We start from the raw sequence: 18,532 nt of genomic DNA on the forward strand, positions 1-18,532 counted from the left end.
CTTTACTTCTCTTACTTATATTCTTTGCCTTCTTTCCTCTTTAGGTCCTTTATTTGTATGCTTCCTTCAACCTTCTCACATAGACTAGCATCTGAACTGCATTTGTTCTCCAAACTTTCCTAATTTCTCCTCTCTAAATTCAATCTGGCTTTATTTGATTGACCTCTTCTCTTCCATAATTTCTCCTCATTCAATTTATCCTCTCTCTTGCGAGTCAAAGGTAGCATTCTCAGCCTTTTCTCCTTAAGCTAATGTTCCTATGCTTTTGACCAGAGAGTGATGGCCAAATATGCAAATATGCACAATGCAGAACAATTTGAGTTATTCAGGTTTCTTTCAAAGGCTCTCTGCATGTAATTCTGAGTTCTTCTTAGTTATGCCCACTGAATGCAAGCTCTGACAGTTGCTGCTTAAGCTGAAGGTTCACCTATCCACCTTTGGAGAAACTCCTCAACAAAGGGTTTTGGCCATCGGATGAGAAATTATTTTAATGAAGAGTAATTTGTGAATCATTTATCTTCTTAAATTTAGAGTAGTACAGGTCAGTGGAACAGGCATTGAAGAATTCATACACTTTTAAAATATAAATTTAACCCACTCTAATAGTAACACAACAAGATATTTGAAGGAGTTTTTGTACTTTTTATTCAGCAGTCAAACGAGGATGTATTTCAAATAAGCATTTTGTGCCATACCCAACACCAGTTCAACAGACTAATATTCTCTCCCACAAAATTGTCATTTTTTTGGTCTGTCTGCAACCGTCTGAGTAATAAATAGAACTGCTACAAATGTTCAATAGTCCAGCATATAAAACCGAGCAACAAGTATCTCAAAATAGTCATGACCTTAAAACAAATTTCTCAGAAAAAATACAACACAAGATTAAACTTCTGCAATATTCTTTCCATATAAAACACTAGTAAAATATTTTTCTTAAAAATTAAATAATGAAATACCAAAACAATTATATACAGTACACACAAATGAGGCAAAACATCCAGTTCTTGGTCTCTCTGGTGGCAAAAAGAGAAAATCCATCATATTTTATGGCACTAGAAAACAATTCAGTCAAGACCCCCAACTCATGAAACAGTGAGTAAATGTTTATAGCTTCACACTTGACATTTAAGGGACAGGTTTGACTGAAGTCTCTAAGGAGAGATCTTTTGTTTACTTTTAATGGGTAGAAAATGAAAAAGGGTATTTTTTTCCCTGATCAGGCTTATAGGTTTACTGTTACTAGCTCAGAGCTATGTATTTGAGAATAACACTTTGCTCAGTTATATAGTGATTTACCCATTTGAAAGAGGTCTCCTTTGAATTGTCTCCTAGTTTACTCTGGCATTTGCTTTACTATGGTAAAAAAAACTCTGACCCTACAACTAGCTTCAGATATCAAATCAAGGAAAACTGATAAGAATCTAAAGGATCAGCACATCTCTAAGAAATGAGTTTTGACTTCAAAAACACAAAGAATACATAAATAATCTTTCTATATATATATCATCACAAAATTCCTTAAGTACACACTTGCAAAACTACCATTTTACCTTGGGAAATCTGAGAACTCAGCTAGAATGCTCACAAATATCCTAATGCCACCAAGATAAGCTAGTCTTTTCTGTATTCAAACCATATTCCTAGGAAGTATAGGATACATTTCTCAGCCTCTTCCCTCATGCTAATCTTTTCATGCTCCCTTTCCAATGATTAGCAAAAATGACAATATGTACCATCTGAACAATTGGGGTAATTTAATAAAAACTTTTCAAAAATTCCTTCCACTAAAGTAAACATCATCATTTTTTGTTTCCTTCTTATTTTCTCTAAGTTATTAATAATGGCCTGTCTATGTTCTCCGACGTTTGGCTGCACTTGGGCTAGAGGGGTTGCTGTTTGCATTTAAGACCTTTTCCGTGACACGGTTGCGTTTCCTCTTGTCTGCACCTTCTTTAGACCCAGAATCTGATGAGCTCTTTTCTTTTTCTTTGCCACTGGACTTTTCAGCTCCTTTACCCAAATTTCCTGAAGAGGTAAAAACTGAAAAACAGAATTGTTTTTGCTATTTCATTAACAATGAAATATAATTTTGGGGAAAATATTTAGTATTAAAAATTCTTCCATATTTCAAGCAACCTTAATCATAGTTGACATAATCATACTTATAATATTCAGAAAATCTTTTAACATTCCCTGATCCTTTTACCATTTCCCACCTCCCTGCTAAGCCATGTTCATATATTTCTCTAAAGAATATGCCTGTCACTTTTGGTCTGGGAAAAAAAAATCTTAAGCTTATCCAACTTTTTGGTATGGATCACATTCTAAGTTATCAACTGACTACACAGATTTTGTTTTATTGGTATTTTGCTGTATTGAATATTGCTGCACTAAGTAAGCCATTATCTGGGACCTATAAATATCTCTCATACAGGGAATTTCATTTCAAAGGTTAAGTGCAATAGAATTTGACTGGAGGTAGATTTTAAACTAATTGACTCATGGCTAGTTGTATCTAAGAGTCATTCTTTAGATTTAGATCTCCTTCCCCAATCCATTTTCTTCAGCATCATTCCTGAACCTGGACAGTATAACACTAGTGCAGAACTATGAGAAAACTGTTAGCACTATTAAGAAATTGTTCCCTTCAAGTCCTCTTTTGAGGCCTCATTCACAGCCTGAAAGTGATACTAGTTTCACTGTGCTATTTCAAAAGAGTACAAGCTCTGGAAACTTTAGCTGACAGCCTGAACAGATTCAACTAGGAGACTGGTAATAATGCATTTATCATCTCAGGGCCAGCCTACCTAAGCATGGAGGGATTCATCAATAAGTTGGCTATACCACTAAAAATCAATTTTCATAAAGAGGTGTCTTTTTAAAAGTAAAAATAGATTCATTAAAAGTTGGAACTTATTCTTTAGATGATAATTTAAGACGGACCAAAAAAAAATATAAAAAGACCTGCAGTTCAAATACTGATGCTAAATTGCTAAGCTGAATCTATCTTAAACGATACAGCCTCCTGGATAAGCCAGGTGAATTTGGTATGGCAGTTTACATAATTACCATCTTCAGTACCAGTGTGTGAATCCATTTCTTCTTTTATTTCTTCCTTCACCTCATCTTCAATCATCACCTTTCCTGTAAAAAAAGAATAAGTAAAAAATATGCTGAGAATCTGACATGTACATCACTAAAAATAGATGATATGGAACTCATCTCTATTCCTAGAGTATCTTACAAGCTAATGGAGAAGACAAATAAAAATGAAGGTATAACAAACAATAACTATTTAAAACTGTACTTGAATTCTAAAGGGATTCCCTTATTTAAGGAGGTCCTGTTCTTTTAAAGAAATAAAAATGAGGTCATTCTTGAGTAATAACAGAATTTTCTGAAAGAAAACTAAAATGAATGAAAGCTGTTTTATCTATGATACTAAAAGATCTCTCTTTAGAAGTGACAACAAATCATGGCAACTCAGTCACTTTATTTAGTTGCCTTTCCATTAGGCACCAAAAAATTCGTCTGGGCAAGTGATAAGGATCAATGGCCTTAGGCTAGCCCTTGTTATTCTTGGTCATGGGCTTACCAATATATTGATAGAGACTTCAAACCTGGAATTGATTCTCACCTTCTTTGACCTCTTGAATAATTTCTTCAGGAAGGATGAAGTTCTTCTCTGAATTAGGGAATGGAAGAATCTCAGACTCATGCTGAACATCAAATAAAGTACAGTTTTGTTTTTTAAAGAAACAAAGAAAAAAGCTGTCAATTTGGACATATAATTCAAAATCTTTAAGAAAATGCCACCACTAATTAGCATAAACACAACTGAAAGCCATTCACTGCTGACTAGTATGAGTTGTTGTAGAGTCATATTTTAAAATACTTATTGCTTATCCATTTTAAAAAGTCATGGATTAAAAAAAAATGCAAGGTATCCAAAGGAAAAAAAAACTGAAAATCAAATCTAAAAACACCCCTTCCCCCCAATTTCAGCTATCTTCAAATATGTTAAAAGTTATAAGGACACCACCCAGTTTTCTTCTGTAACTCTGAAGGCAAAATTATGGCTTTAATTGCAGCAAGAGTTTGTATCAGAATAAAAGTTTGTCTACAAATTCTAGCGTGTCAAGAGAAACTGTTCAAAACCAAAAAAGTTCAGAGAAATGAGAGAAAATATTAATAGGGAGGAAGGGTTGCACCTATTCTCCAAGCGCAATAACCAAAAAACATTTGAGGAGCTGTTGGTAGAGAATATGATTAAAAATTTGGGGAAAAACTATACAACAGACCTTACTTAAAAGGGAGATAAGAGAAGAGATCATAAAAATTATGGGACAAAGAACAAGAATAAATTCAACTATGTATACATTCAACTATGTATACATGCAAAGAAACATGAACAAGTGATCTAGTCAGAAGATTGTAGCACATAGTGTATAAGTAAAGGAGAAAACAAAAATAGGGTTTGCAAAGAGATTTATATGGTAAAGGAATTAATTTGAGAAAAGTATTTTCAATGCTGCTTTCTACTCCTCTCCCATTTTGGTGAGCTAGGGTCTAGTGAGGAGCTGGGATTAGAACCCAGGAAAACTGAACTTGTCTAGTCAAGGCACCTGGATTCAAATCCTGACTTGACATTTACTGCTATGTGAGCATGGAGAATGATCTCTTCTCTGAGCTTCATTTTCTTCACTATTTTTCCTCAAGAGGGGATAATATTTGCACTATCTACCTCACAGGACCACATTGGGAAAGATTAACATACCTATTAGTGATTTATTTTTTGTTCTCCTGATTTTCTAAAAGATAGTTTTTCTACTTCAGCTTACCTGTTATTTTCCTCTTTCATAAATGTTCTAGAAAAAAGTAAAGTTACCTCCCTCTAGAAATTCCATTCAGCAAGTATTTATGCTCCTACTCTAGCTAGGGACTAGGGATACAAAACAAACAAGAAAGTCCCTGCCATCAAGGAACTTATGTTCTACTGCTAAGAGTACATTTAAACCATGAATAAGCCAGGCTAGCCTTATGAAAAAGCTGAACAATAGCACTTCATACCACATTGTGACTTACACATCAAATCAGGTAAACAAAAAAGTCTTCATAATATTCAATGCTGATCACAGATTCTGTAGTTACTGTGCTCAGAATGTTCAAACATTCATTTTGGCCTGTGGGCAAATGGCCTCCAATTTTCCCCCTTTATTGACCTTGGCCTATTACTGGTGCATTCAGCTGAATGGATAAAATTGACTTAATATTTTGCACAAACATGGTATGAACCAGGTCAAGAAAAGGGTAGAACACAATGATTAAAGAGACTACCAGTCAGGTATTGCCATGGCTTCCAGAAATAAAGAACCTAGCACATAATGGCAGGCTGAAGCAGGTCAGCAAAGGGTTACTGTCCTGTAGGATGCTAGGGTCTGGGAATCAACCAAAATTGTAGGAATCCCAGCTGAAGGAGAGACAAGAGGTATCCTTGTAACATCATGTGACAAGTCATTGGCCTTTCAAACTCCTATTATTTTTAGGATCTAAAAAACACTTTTGGAATTCTAAGGTTAGGTTGTGCCTCAATTTTTGAGGTCAGCAACTTAAGTGCTCAACTGAAACACGAAGCATTTCATACAAATATTCACATTTTATCTTCACATAACCTCTGAGGCAGGAGTGCAAGTATTCTCTCTCTTTTGCAGATGAAGAAAAGGAAGCTCAATAAATGTCAGAGTCTAGACTCAAACCATTATCTTTTCATTCAACCCATGTTCTTTTCACTGCCTCATACCTGAATATCTTGGGATTCCATCTGGACTGGGTCAGCCTGTTTGGCTCATTACAATAGACTGTTCCATTGCAGTCCATATTCATCTGAGAGAGGAAAGGGGAGTACTGAGACAATTCTCTGGAAACTTCAAAGTTTCGATTTCCTTCTAGTTAACTGAATTTCTGCAGATTCTTAGAAATTATGGACCAATGGCTTAGTATAGTGGAAAAAGGGTTCAGAAACACTGGGTTTTTAGTCTTGTTTTTGCCACAAACTAGCCGTACAACTTTCAGCAAATTCCTTTTCCTTTGTGGGTCTCAGTTCTCTCATCTATAAAATAAAGATGCAAAATGATCTCTAAAGCCCCTTGTAATTCTAAAACTCTATTAATGGATTCCAGTTAGTTGAGTTCAACTTCAGTATAATTTTACTGTTCTAAAGCAACTACTCCCTTAATTGTCTTAGGCAAGATTCTCACATACCCTATTTTTATAGCCAGGCACACCTGTTTCAAGATTTCTTAGTTTGTAGGAACTTATTGGAAAATGGAATAAAAACATCTAACTTTTACTTATAGCACAACATGGTGCTGGAACTCACTCTTACCAATGCTTGCATATCGTACATAGTACTTAAATGGTCCCAGATGACTTTGGAGGAGATCTGCCTCCCTATGTTCTGACTGAACTTGTCCCTGATGCAGATCATGTGGAAGTGCCGATTCACACCTGTAAGAGGGGGGGGAAAAACTGTTCAGGAAACTCCATCTGTGGCTGGCCAGAATTTTCTTTGCTTGGGGGTGGGGTGGGGGCGGTGTCCTTCATTACACAAGGAAAATGGCAGAGCCCAAACTTATTAAAATATCATCTGGTTTACCCTGTTTCCAGGAACACTTGTTTCCTTTACTATAATTATGCTCTAGAACAAGGGTATTCTTATTCTCTCTCAAAAACTCTTAGCTTTCGACCGCAGCACCCAGTACACAGTAGGTGCTCAATAAATCCAGGCTGAATCCGAGTGTAAATTCAGACAGGAAAAGAATTCTAAATATTTAAAAACAAAGACACCTTTCCAAGGAGGCTGATCTGGGCTCAGGTTTTCCTATAAGGATCTACCGAAAGAGGCAATCTGCATTTGTGATCCTCCCCAAAACTGCCAAAAAAGGTTCAGCCACTTAGATCCTCCTCCCCCAGTGGGAAAAAGGGAAAAGGGGGGGAGGAGGTGGGGATGGAGGTTCCCAAGTCGGGGATGGGTGGGGAAAAGGGGAGGAGCCCTGGAGTCCGGGATGGGAGGGGGGAAAGCCCCGAGGTCTGGGATGGAAGGGGGAGGGGAAGAAACCCCCAGGCCTGGGTTGGGAATGGGGGTAGGTGGGGGAAGATTGAGATCCGGAGTGGGGCGGGGATGAGAAGTTCGGGCCTCCGGGGAATGGGAGGAGGGAGAAGCTAGGACGATGAGGATGGGGGATGGGAAAGAAACGGGAGGAAAGGGTGAAGATCGGGGGAAGGAAAAGAGGAGAAGCTCGGGGGCAGGGCACGGGGAGTGGAAAAGAAGCTGCGGGATGCAGGGTTGAGGTGGGAGGGGGGAGCTGGAGGGGGGAGCTGGAGGAGGGCGGGAGGAACTCTGGGGCCGGGGAAGGGAGAGAAGCTGGAGGGGATTGGAGGGGGGAGCTGTTCTGGGGGCTGGAGAAAAGCGAAGCCCCGGGTAGCGGATGGTGGGGGGAGGGGGAAGAGAAGCCAGGGAGGTGGAGGGAGGAGAGCCCTGCTCAGAGATCGGGCTCCACGGGCAGCTTCTTAGGGGCGGGCTAAGTGCGAGGCCCGCCCCTCCCCCCGGCCGCAGCCCTGGCCCGCAGCCTGGCCGCAGCTGGTACTCGAGGCCGAGGCTCCGGCGGGGCCTGCGTTGCGCTGCGCTGCGGTCCTCCCCTCCCTGCTAGCCTTTCCTCACCGACAGGCTTGTGCCCCAGCATGGCATGGAAGAGGCACACTTCCACCTCGGGACTCCACACTACGACTTCCTCGGGCGGGCCTGGCGCCGACTCGACGGGGCCTTTCTCACCGCTACCGCCAGGGCCCGGGCCAGAACCGGGGCCGCCGCCGCCTCCGCCGCCTGCTCCCGATCCTGGGCCGCTGCCGCCGCCGCTTCCGCCGGTGGCAACCTCAGCTTCCCCCATAGTTCGGTCCCGGCTAAGAGAGCGGCGCAGCTGCTGAGCGCTGCGCGCGCGGCCCCGGCGCCCCCTGGCGGCCGCTCTGCGCCGCGCGCGCCCCCGCGCCTGCGCGCTCGGGGCCGCGCCTTCCTGCCCCTGGCCCCTGGAGATAGCCGAGTCCGAGGGCTCCTGGCCGCTCTCGCCGTCTCCCCCAGGCCCGGTCGTGCCCGTACTCGTGCCTGCGCCCGTGTCCGTGCCCGTGTACTGGGGCGCGAGCTCCTCTAGTCCAGACATATTTCCTTTCCTGGAGTAGATTTTGCTGTGCTGTAGTTTTACACAATAGGAAATTCCCATTTTAAAACCTAGGTTTAAGAGAAGCAAATCTTTTTGTAAGCATTTATAAGGCCCTGCGGAAGTGGTGGTGGGTGGTGTGGGCGTGCCAATTCTATCATTACCTTCGATGAGAGTCAGGCCTTTATTAAAAAAAAAACCCTGCAATTTTTTTTTTCTGCAGCATTATTCCTAGGGGGAGTCATTAATGGAAATGACCACCTGGGGAGAGTAGTGGATAGGATTTAAAGCTGTTAAGAATCAGAGCGATTAACTATTCCAATCTCCTCACCTTGTAAATGGGAAAATAGGGTCAGAGGAGTTTAAGCAACTTGTCCAAGGTCGAACAAACTGCTCTCGGAGGCCAGGTCTTCTGTTTCCCAACCCAGTTCTTTCTTGACCTTATTATTTCCAAATATTAATACTAACTCCTTCCTCACTTAGTAACCCAGACAGGGTTTAATTGGATTGGGAAGAGAAGAAAACATTGTCCTTTTTAGCCTTTGGTGTATGATCTTCAATGGTTTATTCATAGAGATTTTAATTTTTTTCCCCTCTCCCCCCAAATTTCGATCACGAAGGCCTGGGAGCTGTGAGATATAGAAATCCACTGTGAAAACTAAATGAATAATGGATGTGAGAGTCCTTTAGAAAGGAAAATGTTATGTCTTGGGGAAGGGGGCAGCTGGGTGGCTCAGTTGATAAGAGAGCCAGGTCTGGAGATTGGAGATCCTGAAATTCAACTCTAAACTCAGACATATCCTAGCTGTGGGATCCTGGGCAAGTTACCCAGTTGCTCTTACTTATCTTCTGCCTTGGAAGTGATACTTAGTATTGATTCTAAGGGGGAGGAAGGTAAGGGTTTAAAAAATAATTACTTTGTCTTTGACTGGGGGAGACAGTGCTTAAATGAAGATTATTTTAATTAAGTAGCTTTCATAGCATTGGTTTACCCTGCCCCACCTAGGCTAGTGTATATCTAGTAATAACCTAAGCCCACAAAAATCTCTTGTAAAATAGTTAATTATTATAGCTTGGATTTGATTTCACATGTGTCTCCTATCAGAAAATGCCAATTTATAAAACAAGTAAATTGGGATTACAATTAGGTTCATTGAAGGGGTTTCTTAATTAGTTGCTAACTAATGTTGGAGTATACTGTCAGCCAGGGTGATAGAGTAAATCTACAGATCTATACTTGTGTGTATGAGACCTGGACGCCTTTGGCAGTCTGTGCCATAGATCTCATATCAGGATTATGTTTTTTAAAATAAAATAAGAGATAGAGGATTATGACATGTTTAGAGACCCCAAATTAATGGAGTTGAATCAATGAATTGGCTGAATCAGAAATAAAGACTTTTGTCTTCTGAAATGAAATTTGTTCCAGTTGTAAAACAAAACAAAACAAGACATTAAGGCTTTGCTAAAACATAGAAGAATACTCAAAATTGAAATGAGCAGAGGTTAATTCTCCCATGAAGTTTAAAGTCTAACAGTATATATGTAAATAGGGCCAGCAATACAACAAATAATGAATGAATGAATTAATCAAAAGCATTTATTAACTACTTAGTATGTGCCAAACAACTTTGAGATCCTTGGGATACAATTACAAAAGGAAGACAATCCCTATCTTTGGGAAGCTTTTTTTCTATAAACATTTACTATGTGTCAGGCATTGTTTGGGTTGTGAGGATACAAAGATAAAAATGAAACAGTGCCTACCCTCAAGGAGCTTCTTTTCTGTCAGAAGAGATGTTTACATATATGTGACAAATAAAAACAAAACAATGTAACCTTAAAAGGGAAGACACTAGCAATTGAAACATCAGGTAAAGATTACTGCAGAAAATAGCATTTAAGCTGAATCAGAAAAAAAATGTATGAAGAAAAATCCAGTAAGGTCGAGCTATACTGTTCATGGAGAGGAGGAATATCTAAAGAGACTATAGAGATAGGAAAGTATCAGGGGTTTCTATTTGGTCCTAGAGGTGATAGGAACCACTGAAGTTTACTGAATAGTGTGACAAGGTTGGAAATAATGCTTAAGGAAAATCACTTTTGTAGTCATGTAGAATATGGATTATTGTGGAAAGAGGTTTAGGGAAGTTTGGAGGCTGTCACAATAGTTCAGATGATGAGGACCTGAATTAGGATGCTGGCTGAGTGAATGGAAAGTGGAGATGTTTGTAAGAATAATATTGTGGAGACAGATGGTGTGGATATATGGTCCAAATGAGAATGAAGAGTAAAGGATAGGGGAGGTAGGTAGCTTAGTAGATAAAGAGCCAGTCCTGGTGGGTTCAACTCAGGTCTCAATATATTTCCTAGCTGTGTGACCCGGGACAAGTCACAGCCCCAGTTGCTTAGCCCTTACCATTCTTCTGCCTCAGAACCAATTTTCAGTATTGATTCTAAGACAGAAGATAAAGGTTAAAAAAAAAAAGAGGGATGATATTAATGTTGGGAAGTTGGATAAGAAAGATGGTGGTACCCATGTGAACAGTAGAGAACTTCAAAGAGAAATATCTTTGGGGAGAAATAAGATAAGGAGTTCTGTTTGGGATGTATTGTACTGAAATGCCAACTAGAGCTCAGGAGAGAGAATAGAGCTGGATCTATTGCTTTGGGAGCCATCTGTATAGAGATAATATATGAACTCCAGGAAGCTTATGAAGCTACCAAGAAGGACTGAGAGAAAATGCCATTAGATTTGGCTATTAGATGGAAAAAGACTTGTACAAGAATATTCATAGCTATGCTCTTTGTGGTGGCAAAAAATTGGAAAATGAGGGAATATCTCTTGATTGGGGAATGACTGAACAAATTGTGGTTTCTATTGGTGATGGAATACTATTGGGCTGAAAGGAATAATGAACATGGAAGAATTCCATGTGAACTGGAAAGACCTCCAGGAATTGTTGCAGAGCAAAAGGAGCAGAACCAGGAGAATGTTATACATAGAGGCTGATAGATTATGGCACAATCAAATGTAATGGACTTTTCTACCAGAAGCAAGGCAAAGATCCAGGACAATCCAAAGGAACATAGGAGGAAGAACACTATCCACATCCAGAGAAAGAACTGTGGAACCAGAAATGCATTAGAAAATATATGATCCACCAGGTAATACGATAGGGATGTGATTAGGGTTTTGATTTTAAGAATGGCTCTACTCCAAGTATGAAAAACATGGAAATAGGTGTTGAACAACGATACACGTATAACCCAGTGGAACTGCTTGTTGACTTTGGAAGAGGGAGAGGAAAGTGGAATAGGGATCATGAATCATGTAGCCATGGAAAAATATTCTAAATAAAAATTTAAAAAAGATTTGGCTATTAGGAAACAAATAGTAACTTTGGAAAGAACAGTTTTAGTTGGGTGATGAGGTCAGAAATCAGATTGCAGAAGATCAAGAAGAAAATGAGTAGAGGGAAAGGAGCAGCTTCAAGTCTATAACCTTTTTAGGTGAAGAGAGGGGAGTTAGAAGGTGATGGCTTGCCAGGGACATCTACTGAGTTGCAATAGGGGACAGTTTAGAACTGTCAGGGGACAGCTTAGAGCTATCAGAGAACAGCTATGGAGTTGCAAGAAAGAAAGACTGGAACATTATCAAAATGGGAGAATGAATGTTTATTGTAAGTAGCACACAAGATTTTAAGCTCTTCTTGAGAGAAACAATCTATCCTCCCCAATCCTCCCCAGAATGTGAACAGGGGAGTTAACCCGTTCTCAGGAGATCTTGGAACTGTTCATGCAGCCTTGAACTGAGATTACTAATGTTTTGGCATACTCAGCAGGAATGGTATGTCACAAACACCTGGGAAGAGGAACTCTATTCCATGAGGTCATGAAAGGTTCACTGCAATGGCTAAGTTGTATGGTAGGATGTAGGTGTCTAAGAGACGAAAAGGAGGAGCAGTGGAATAGACTTGAGGTAAGTGACCTCAGCAAGATAGTCTATGATAAGCCCAAGGATCCCAACTTTTGGGACCAAAATCCACTATTTGATAAAAACAGCTGGGAAAACTGAAAGACAATATGGGAGAGATTAGGTTTGGATCAACATCTCACACCTTACACCAAGATAAACTCAGAATGGGTGAATGACTTGAACATAAAGAAGGAAACTATAAGTAAATTAGGTGAACACAGAATGGTATACATGTCAGATCTTTGGGAAAGGAAAGATTTTAAAACCAAGCAAAAGTTGGGAAAAAAATCACAAAATGTAAAATCAATAATTTTGATTATATCAAATTAAAAAAAAAGATTTTTTTTTTAAAACCCTTACCTTCCGTCTTGGAGTCAATACTGTGTATTGGCTCCAAGGCAGAAGAGTGGTAAGGGCTAGGCAATGGGGGTCAAGTGACTTGCCCAGGGTCACACAGCTAGGAAGTGGCTGAGGTCAGATTTGAACCTAGGACCTCCCGTCTCTAGGCCTGGTTCTCAATCCACTGAGCTACCCAGCTGCCCCCCCAAAAAAAGATTTTGTACAAACAAAACCAATGCAACCAAAATTAGAAGGGAAGTAACAAATTGGGAAACAATTTTCATAACAAAAACATCTGACAAAGGTCTAATTACTCAAATTTATAAAGAGCTAAACCAATTGAACAAAAAAATCAAGCCATTCTCCAATTGATAAATGGGCAAGGGACATGAATAGGCAATTTTCAGTTAAAGAAATCAAGACTATTAATAAGCACATGAAAAAGTGTTCTAAATCTCTTATAATCAGAGAAATGCAAATAAAAACAACTCTGAGGTACCACCTCACACCTAGCAAATTGGCTAACATGACAGCAAAGGAAAGTAATGAATGCTGGAGGGAATATGGCAAAGTTGGGACATTAAAGCATTGGTGGTAGAGTTGTGAATTGATCCAACCATTCTGGAGGGCAATTTGGAACTATGCCCAAAGGGCACTAAAAGACTGTCTGCCCTTTGATCCAGCCATAGCACTGCTGGGCTTGTACCCTAAAGAGATAAGAAGGAAAAATACATGTACAAGAATATTCATAACTGTGCTCTTTGTGGTGGCAAAAAATTGGAAAATGAGGGGATGCCCTTCAATTGGGGAATGACTGAAGAAATTGTGATATAAGTTGATGATGGAATACTATTGTGCTCAAAGGAATAATAAAGTGGAGGAATTCCATGTGAACTGGAATGACCTCCAGGAATTGATGCAGAGTGAGAGGAGCAGAAGAACGAGGAGAACATTATACACAGAGACTGACACACTGTGGTAGAATCGTAGATGTTTTTAAAGATGAATGAGACTAATACATTTAGTAGAAGTATAAATTGATACAAACAGTCTGGAAAGCAATTTGGAATTATGTTAAAAAGAGACTAAAACATTCATATTCTTTGATCCAGGGAACTCCTTGTTAGGCATAAGTGTTGTTTATAATAGACAAGGCATATATATGTGTAAACTTATACACATTTGCATATACAAATATGTATATATGTGTCTATATACTATGCCCCTGGGTTCTCTTTATTATTGCTTGCTAATAAAGCTTAAATTTGCACTTAGACTTTTGGGACAACTCTGTGTTTATATATATATATATATGTACATATAATATGCACATGTACCTAAGAGTAGTGCCAGGATAAAGGGGCAAGGGACTTGAGAGAATTGAGGTAGTATAAATTAACATGGTTCACCAAGGGTCAAGATGCAGAAAGGGGAGTATAGAGATAGTTCAGAGGTGAAGGTCTAGAAAAAAAAAAGTGAAGGGGGTGATGAATGGAGGTTATGGTAATGATGAAGAATAGGGTTTGGGATCATAAGGCAAAGTGAAAGGTGGAATCATAAAAGATTATGACCAGGTAAAGAAATTTCAGAGTTTAGGAATAAGGAAGTGGAACCTTTGTGGGTTATGGCTAGATTCAGAGAATGATATTCATATGTGCATAGCGGAGTAGAAGAATAGTAGAAGCGCATAGCGGAGTAGAAGAAGTAAATAGGTAATGGGAAATTTATAAGTTAAAGAACTGAGAGATTAGGGTGTTTGAGGTGTATCTATATATATTAGTATGAAGATAGGAATTGGGAGAGGATAGAATAACTAGAAAATTGATTGGATGGCAAATATGAATCTTGAAGGAGGAAATGGTATAATGACTGTAGAGAGAGAATCTGGAAGTAGAAATGGGAGCAAGGAGTGTTCCAACTCTTCCAAAATGACAAGTGTAAGGAATGGAGGTGGATGATGAAAAATGCAAATAGCACTGAAAAGGGAAGCCAATCAGTTGTATTATCAGGAGAGAGTAGGGTTCAATGAGTATAAGAAATGTGAGAGGCAAAAAGTTAAACATATAGCAAGTTTGTTGGCTTTGGAGTATATATTCCAGGGAACTCAGTGGAAGGGGTGGGAAGATCTTGAATGGAATATTAGAGGACTTAGAAATGGAATGGCAACAAAGGAGAAGGTAGTTGGGGATGGAGAATAGGTTCAGATAATCTTAGTAATATCTCAGAGTCACTGGAATGGGGATGAAATGATGAAATGGAAGTAGGAGGAATGATTTTAGGAAGGTTATCCTTTCCCCAGAAAGCCATTGTATCAGGGATCCCAACGTGTCCTTTCACAATTTCTGTACAGGGCTCTGAATGAATAAGTAGACTTCATTTTTTTTTTGTTATTTATCTTACAGAACTGGCTCCAATCAAATATTCCATACTCTTATCTCTTAGACTGTCCTCAACTTGGTTCTTTTCCTGCTACTGCTCTGAATCTGTTGAAATCTGCTTTTCTTTATTTAATTGGTATTAGAAGAGATGGATTGTGAGCTCCTTCAGGACAGAGACCTCCAAAGTTTCTCCCAACTTTTCCCAAGATTTCCAGTGATCCTTCAGTTTTGAAGGAGATGATTTTAGTGTTTGGCTGCTGCCTGCTTTGCCCTAAAATTAAGATGCACTGAGGCTTAAAAAGAGATTGCTTTCTTAATTTCATTCTCAGTCAAGTTGGTTATACATGAAATGCCATGTATGGCAGACAGTGGAGTGGAATGGAAAAAGTACTAGACTGGAAGTCAGGAAAACTCATATTCTAGTTCTCATTCTGCCATTGACTTTCTGTATGACCTTGGACAAGTGCCTTTCTCTGAGCCTCAGTTCCCGCACCTATAAAATGAGGGAATTGAATAAGTTTTAGAGGCAAAACCCTATGGTTTAAAGTTCTGAAAATACTTAAAATATTAATTACTACATGAAGACAAGGTCTACTAGTTAGTTAATTATGACATATTATCATGAACAAGACATGCCAATAAGAACAATATGAATACATGTGATTCTTCATTCCTGAAAATCCATTTAGAGTCTAAGAGGTATTGAGAGAATTCACAGAATCACTGATGCTTCACAGAATATTACAAAAACTCCATGATGAAACATTTATACTAATATATGTTCTTTTTCTCTCTCCCTCTCTCCCTCCCCTCCTTTTTTATCTTCATAACTTAGAGCACTTAAATGAAATAGGAGATGTGTTGCTTAGAGGACTATGTGCTTCCTGCTGCTTCCCTTTCTTGATGACTGATTTCCTTTCTTATGGCTCTACTGACCATGTTCTCTGAAACAAAAATTAGGACTCTTAAACAGGCAGAGGATAGTCACTTTGCAAAACTTGTTGAAAATATCCGACTGTAGGTCACCAAACTTATCACTGTAATGACAAATCTTGATGTTTTGATGACAAACATGAAACACATATTTGTCAAATTGGTGCTATGCTTATTCATTTATTCTTCATCCATTTGATAGATACTATGTATTCTCAGCTCTGGGGGAAAATATAAAAATAATTCAGATATGAGTTCTGTTCTCATAAACTTAGTGACTTGAATTAGTACTGTATCAAATTCTAGTGCTGGAATATAATATAAGAAGTGAATAAGAAAAGTACAGAAAGCCTCTCCAAAGGAAAAATACAAATGATAATAGCAACATAATAAGTATTCAAATTCTTTAAGTAATCTGATAAATGATGCATATTAAATCTCTGATATATTAAACCATTGCGTTTTTTAAAAAGTAATAAAATTCAGTGCTGATGGGGCTATGGAATAATAGGCATCTGGTTGGAGATGTGAGGTGGTGTAATTATTTTGGGAAAGGAAAATAAAATTATACAATGAGTTATAGAACTGTGTCAATTATACATTGTATTGACATAAGGATCCCTCTGGTAGGTCATACCATCAAGTTGTTATTAAGAGAAAAGAAAAAAACTATATAAAAATAACAGCATTGTTTATAATAGCACAAAATTATAAATAACCCATATTTCCAATTACTTGAGAACAGCTGCACATGTATTTCACAATTATGTATTATAATTAATTGTACTCTGCTTCTCTTAGCACTATGAAATCATTTACACTTTCTAGAATGATACTTGGTGATAATTATACAACAGGAATGAGGAATATGATTAAGAACTACCTTATTACATACAGAAGATAAACCATATTTAGTTCATGGGACATATATTGGATATCGATGGCCTGCAAGATAAAATACCAATTCTTTACCCTGGTATTCAAGGTCCTTTAAGAGTGGTTTCCAGCCTGTTCTTTCAGTCTTATTTCACATTATTCTCCTTTACACTCTGTGCTATCTAAACTAGATTACTAGCAGGTACATTAATATACTATTGCTGAAAATATGAATTGGTTTTGGAAAAAATACCTGACACATATTCATAAAAAGTTACTGAATTAGTCTTACTGTTTGACTCAGAGAGCCCACTACTAAGCCTGTACTCCAAGGAGGTCACAGACAGAGAAAAGAACTCCAAAATATTCATAGTAGCATTTTTTAATAGCAAAATACTGAAAAAAGTGGCTATCCATCAGTCAGAGAATGGCTAAACAAATTGTGGTATATGAATATAATGGAATATTATTCCATCATAATAAATACTTTATAGAGGAGTTAATGGAAACTTGGGAAGACTTATATGAAGTGATACAGAATAAAGAGACCAGAACCAAGAGAACAACAACTACAATGGCCACAATAATATAAAGGAAAACAATGCTAAAAAATCATTAGATTCATATTTATCAGACTGGCTAAAATGATAGAAAGAAAAAAATGACAACTGCTAGAGTTGGGGATATGGAAAAATTAGGGCACTAATGTACTGTTAGTGAAATTGTGAAGTGATCCAACCATTTTGGTGAGCAATTTGTAATTGTGTCTAAAGAATTATAAAACCAAATATGTCTTCTGGGCCAGCAATACCTACCACTCTTAGATCTGTTTTCCAAGGGGACTAAAGAAAAGAGCAAAGAATCTTTATGCTCTAAAACATATATAAAACATTTATATGCCTCTCTTTGTGACAGCAAAAACTGGAAATGGAGGGAATGCCCATCAATTGGGAAATGGCTGAATGAATTGTAGGATATGATTGTGATGGAATACTTTCTTTAGTCATTTCAATTGTGTCTAACTCTTTGTAATGTCATTTGTGGTTTTCTTGGTAAAGATACTGTAGTGGTTTGCCATTTTCTTTTCCAGTTTATTTTCCAGATGAAGAAACTGAGGCAAACAGGATTACGTGACTTGCCCAGAGTCACATGTCTGTAAGTGTCATTTGAGGTCAAATTTGAATTCAGGAAGATGTCTTCCTAATTCTAGGCCTGGCATTCTATCCTCTGTGCCACCAAGCTGCCCTTGTTGAGAGAACTATCATGCTGAAAGAAATGATGAGCAGGTTGGTTTTGGAAAAACATGAAAAGACTTGCATTAAATATGCAGAGTGAAATGAGCAGAACCAAGAAAATATTGTATACAGTAATAGCAATATTATTCTAATATTCAAATCACCTATGAAGGAAAATACTAACCACCTTCAGAGAAAGGATTGGTAAATGGAAGTACATATTTTGTTCAACATTTTTATATAAAATATTGGCCTTCTCTAATGTGGAGTGGAGAGAGACAACTAAGAACTTAAAATGTAACAAAATTTTTTTTAAAAAGCTTTAGAATTCAAGTTAATGCAATGACCCATTGAAAGGTACAAGATAATGAATATAGTGTTGGATTTTGAGTCAGGAAAACAAGTTCAAATTCTATTTCAGACAGTAATTGTATTTGGCAAGTCATTTACTGCATAGTGGGGAGGAGTGATGGGATGTTCAGGGAGAACACTAGCACCTCTGGTATGAGGGCTTGCTGAAAGCCTTTTCAGGGCTGCTCATCTACCTTCAGTGTCTACCTTTCACCCAACTCTCAACCT

General features: G+C 38.4%; 1 protein-coding gene across 5 annotated transcripts; it reads right to left on the reverse strand.

Annotated features, from left to right (window-relative positions):
- Positions 1–621: 621 nt before the first annotated feature.
- On the reverse strand, positions 622–8,292 carry MRGBP (MRG domain binding protein). Of its 5 annotated transcripts, none has more exons than XR_008915419.1 (6): positions 7,724–8,289; positions 6,389–6,510; positions 5,804–5,886; positions 3,641–3,722; positions 3,085–3,147; positions 1,980–2,043 (listed from the first exon to the last, which is right to left on the reverse strand). XR_008915419.1 is itself a non-coding variant. In XM_056812867.1 (5 exons), exons 1-5 carry the CDS (start codon positions 8,214–8,216, stop codon positions 1,853–1,855), a joined length of 951 nt encoding a protein of 316 aa, XP_056668845.1. In that variant the 5' UTR covers positions 8,217–8,237; the 3' UTR covers positions 622–1,852. The 5 variants fall into 5 exon arrangements, 3 of the variants coding, with proteins under 3 accessions (XP_056668845.1, XP_001376590.3, XP_056668846.1); XR_008915418.1 differs by having other exon boundaries at positions 3,073–3,147; positions 7,724–8,287; XM_056812867.1 differs by lacking the exon at positions 5,804–5,886 and having other exon boundaries at positions 622–2,043; positions 7,724–8,237.
- Between the last annotated feature and the right edge of the window lie 10,240 nt (positions 8,293–18,532).

This window comes from Monodelphis domestica, chromosome 1, assembly GCF_027887165.1.
Source record: "Monodelphis domestica isolate mMonDom1 chromosome 1, mMonDom1.pri, whole genome shotgun sequence".
NCBI classification, from domain to species: Eukaryota; Metazoa; Chordata; class Mammalia; order Didelphimorphia; family Didelphidae; genus Monodelphis; species Monodelphis domestica.

Coding starts and splice junctions, on each gene's coding strand:
- MRGBP (XM_001376553.4), bottom strand. CDS start 8,216: ATGTCTGGACTAGAGGAGCTCGCGCCCCAGTACACGGGCACGGACACG. Junction 3,723..6,388: donor TGTACGATATGCAAGCATTG/GTAAGAGTGAGT, acceptor TTTGATGTTCAG/CATGAGTCTGAGATTCTTCC. Junction 2,044..3,072: donor ACACACTGGTACTGAAGATG/GTAATTATGTAA, acceptor TCTGTTTTTCAG/TTTTTACCTCTTCAGGAAAT.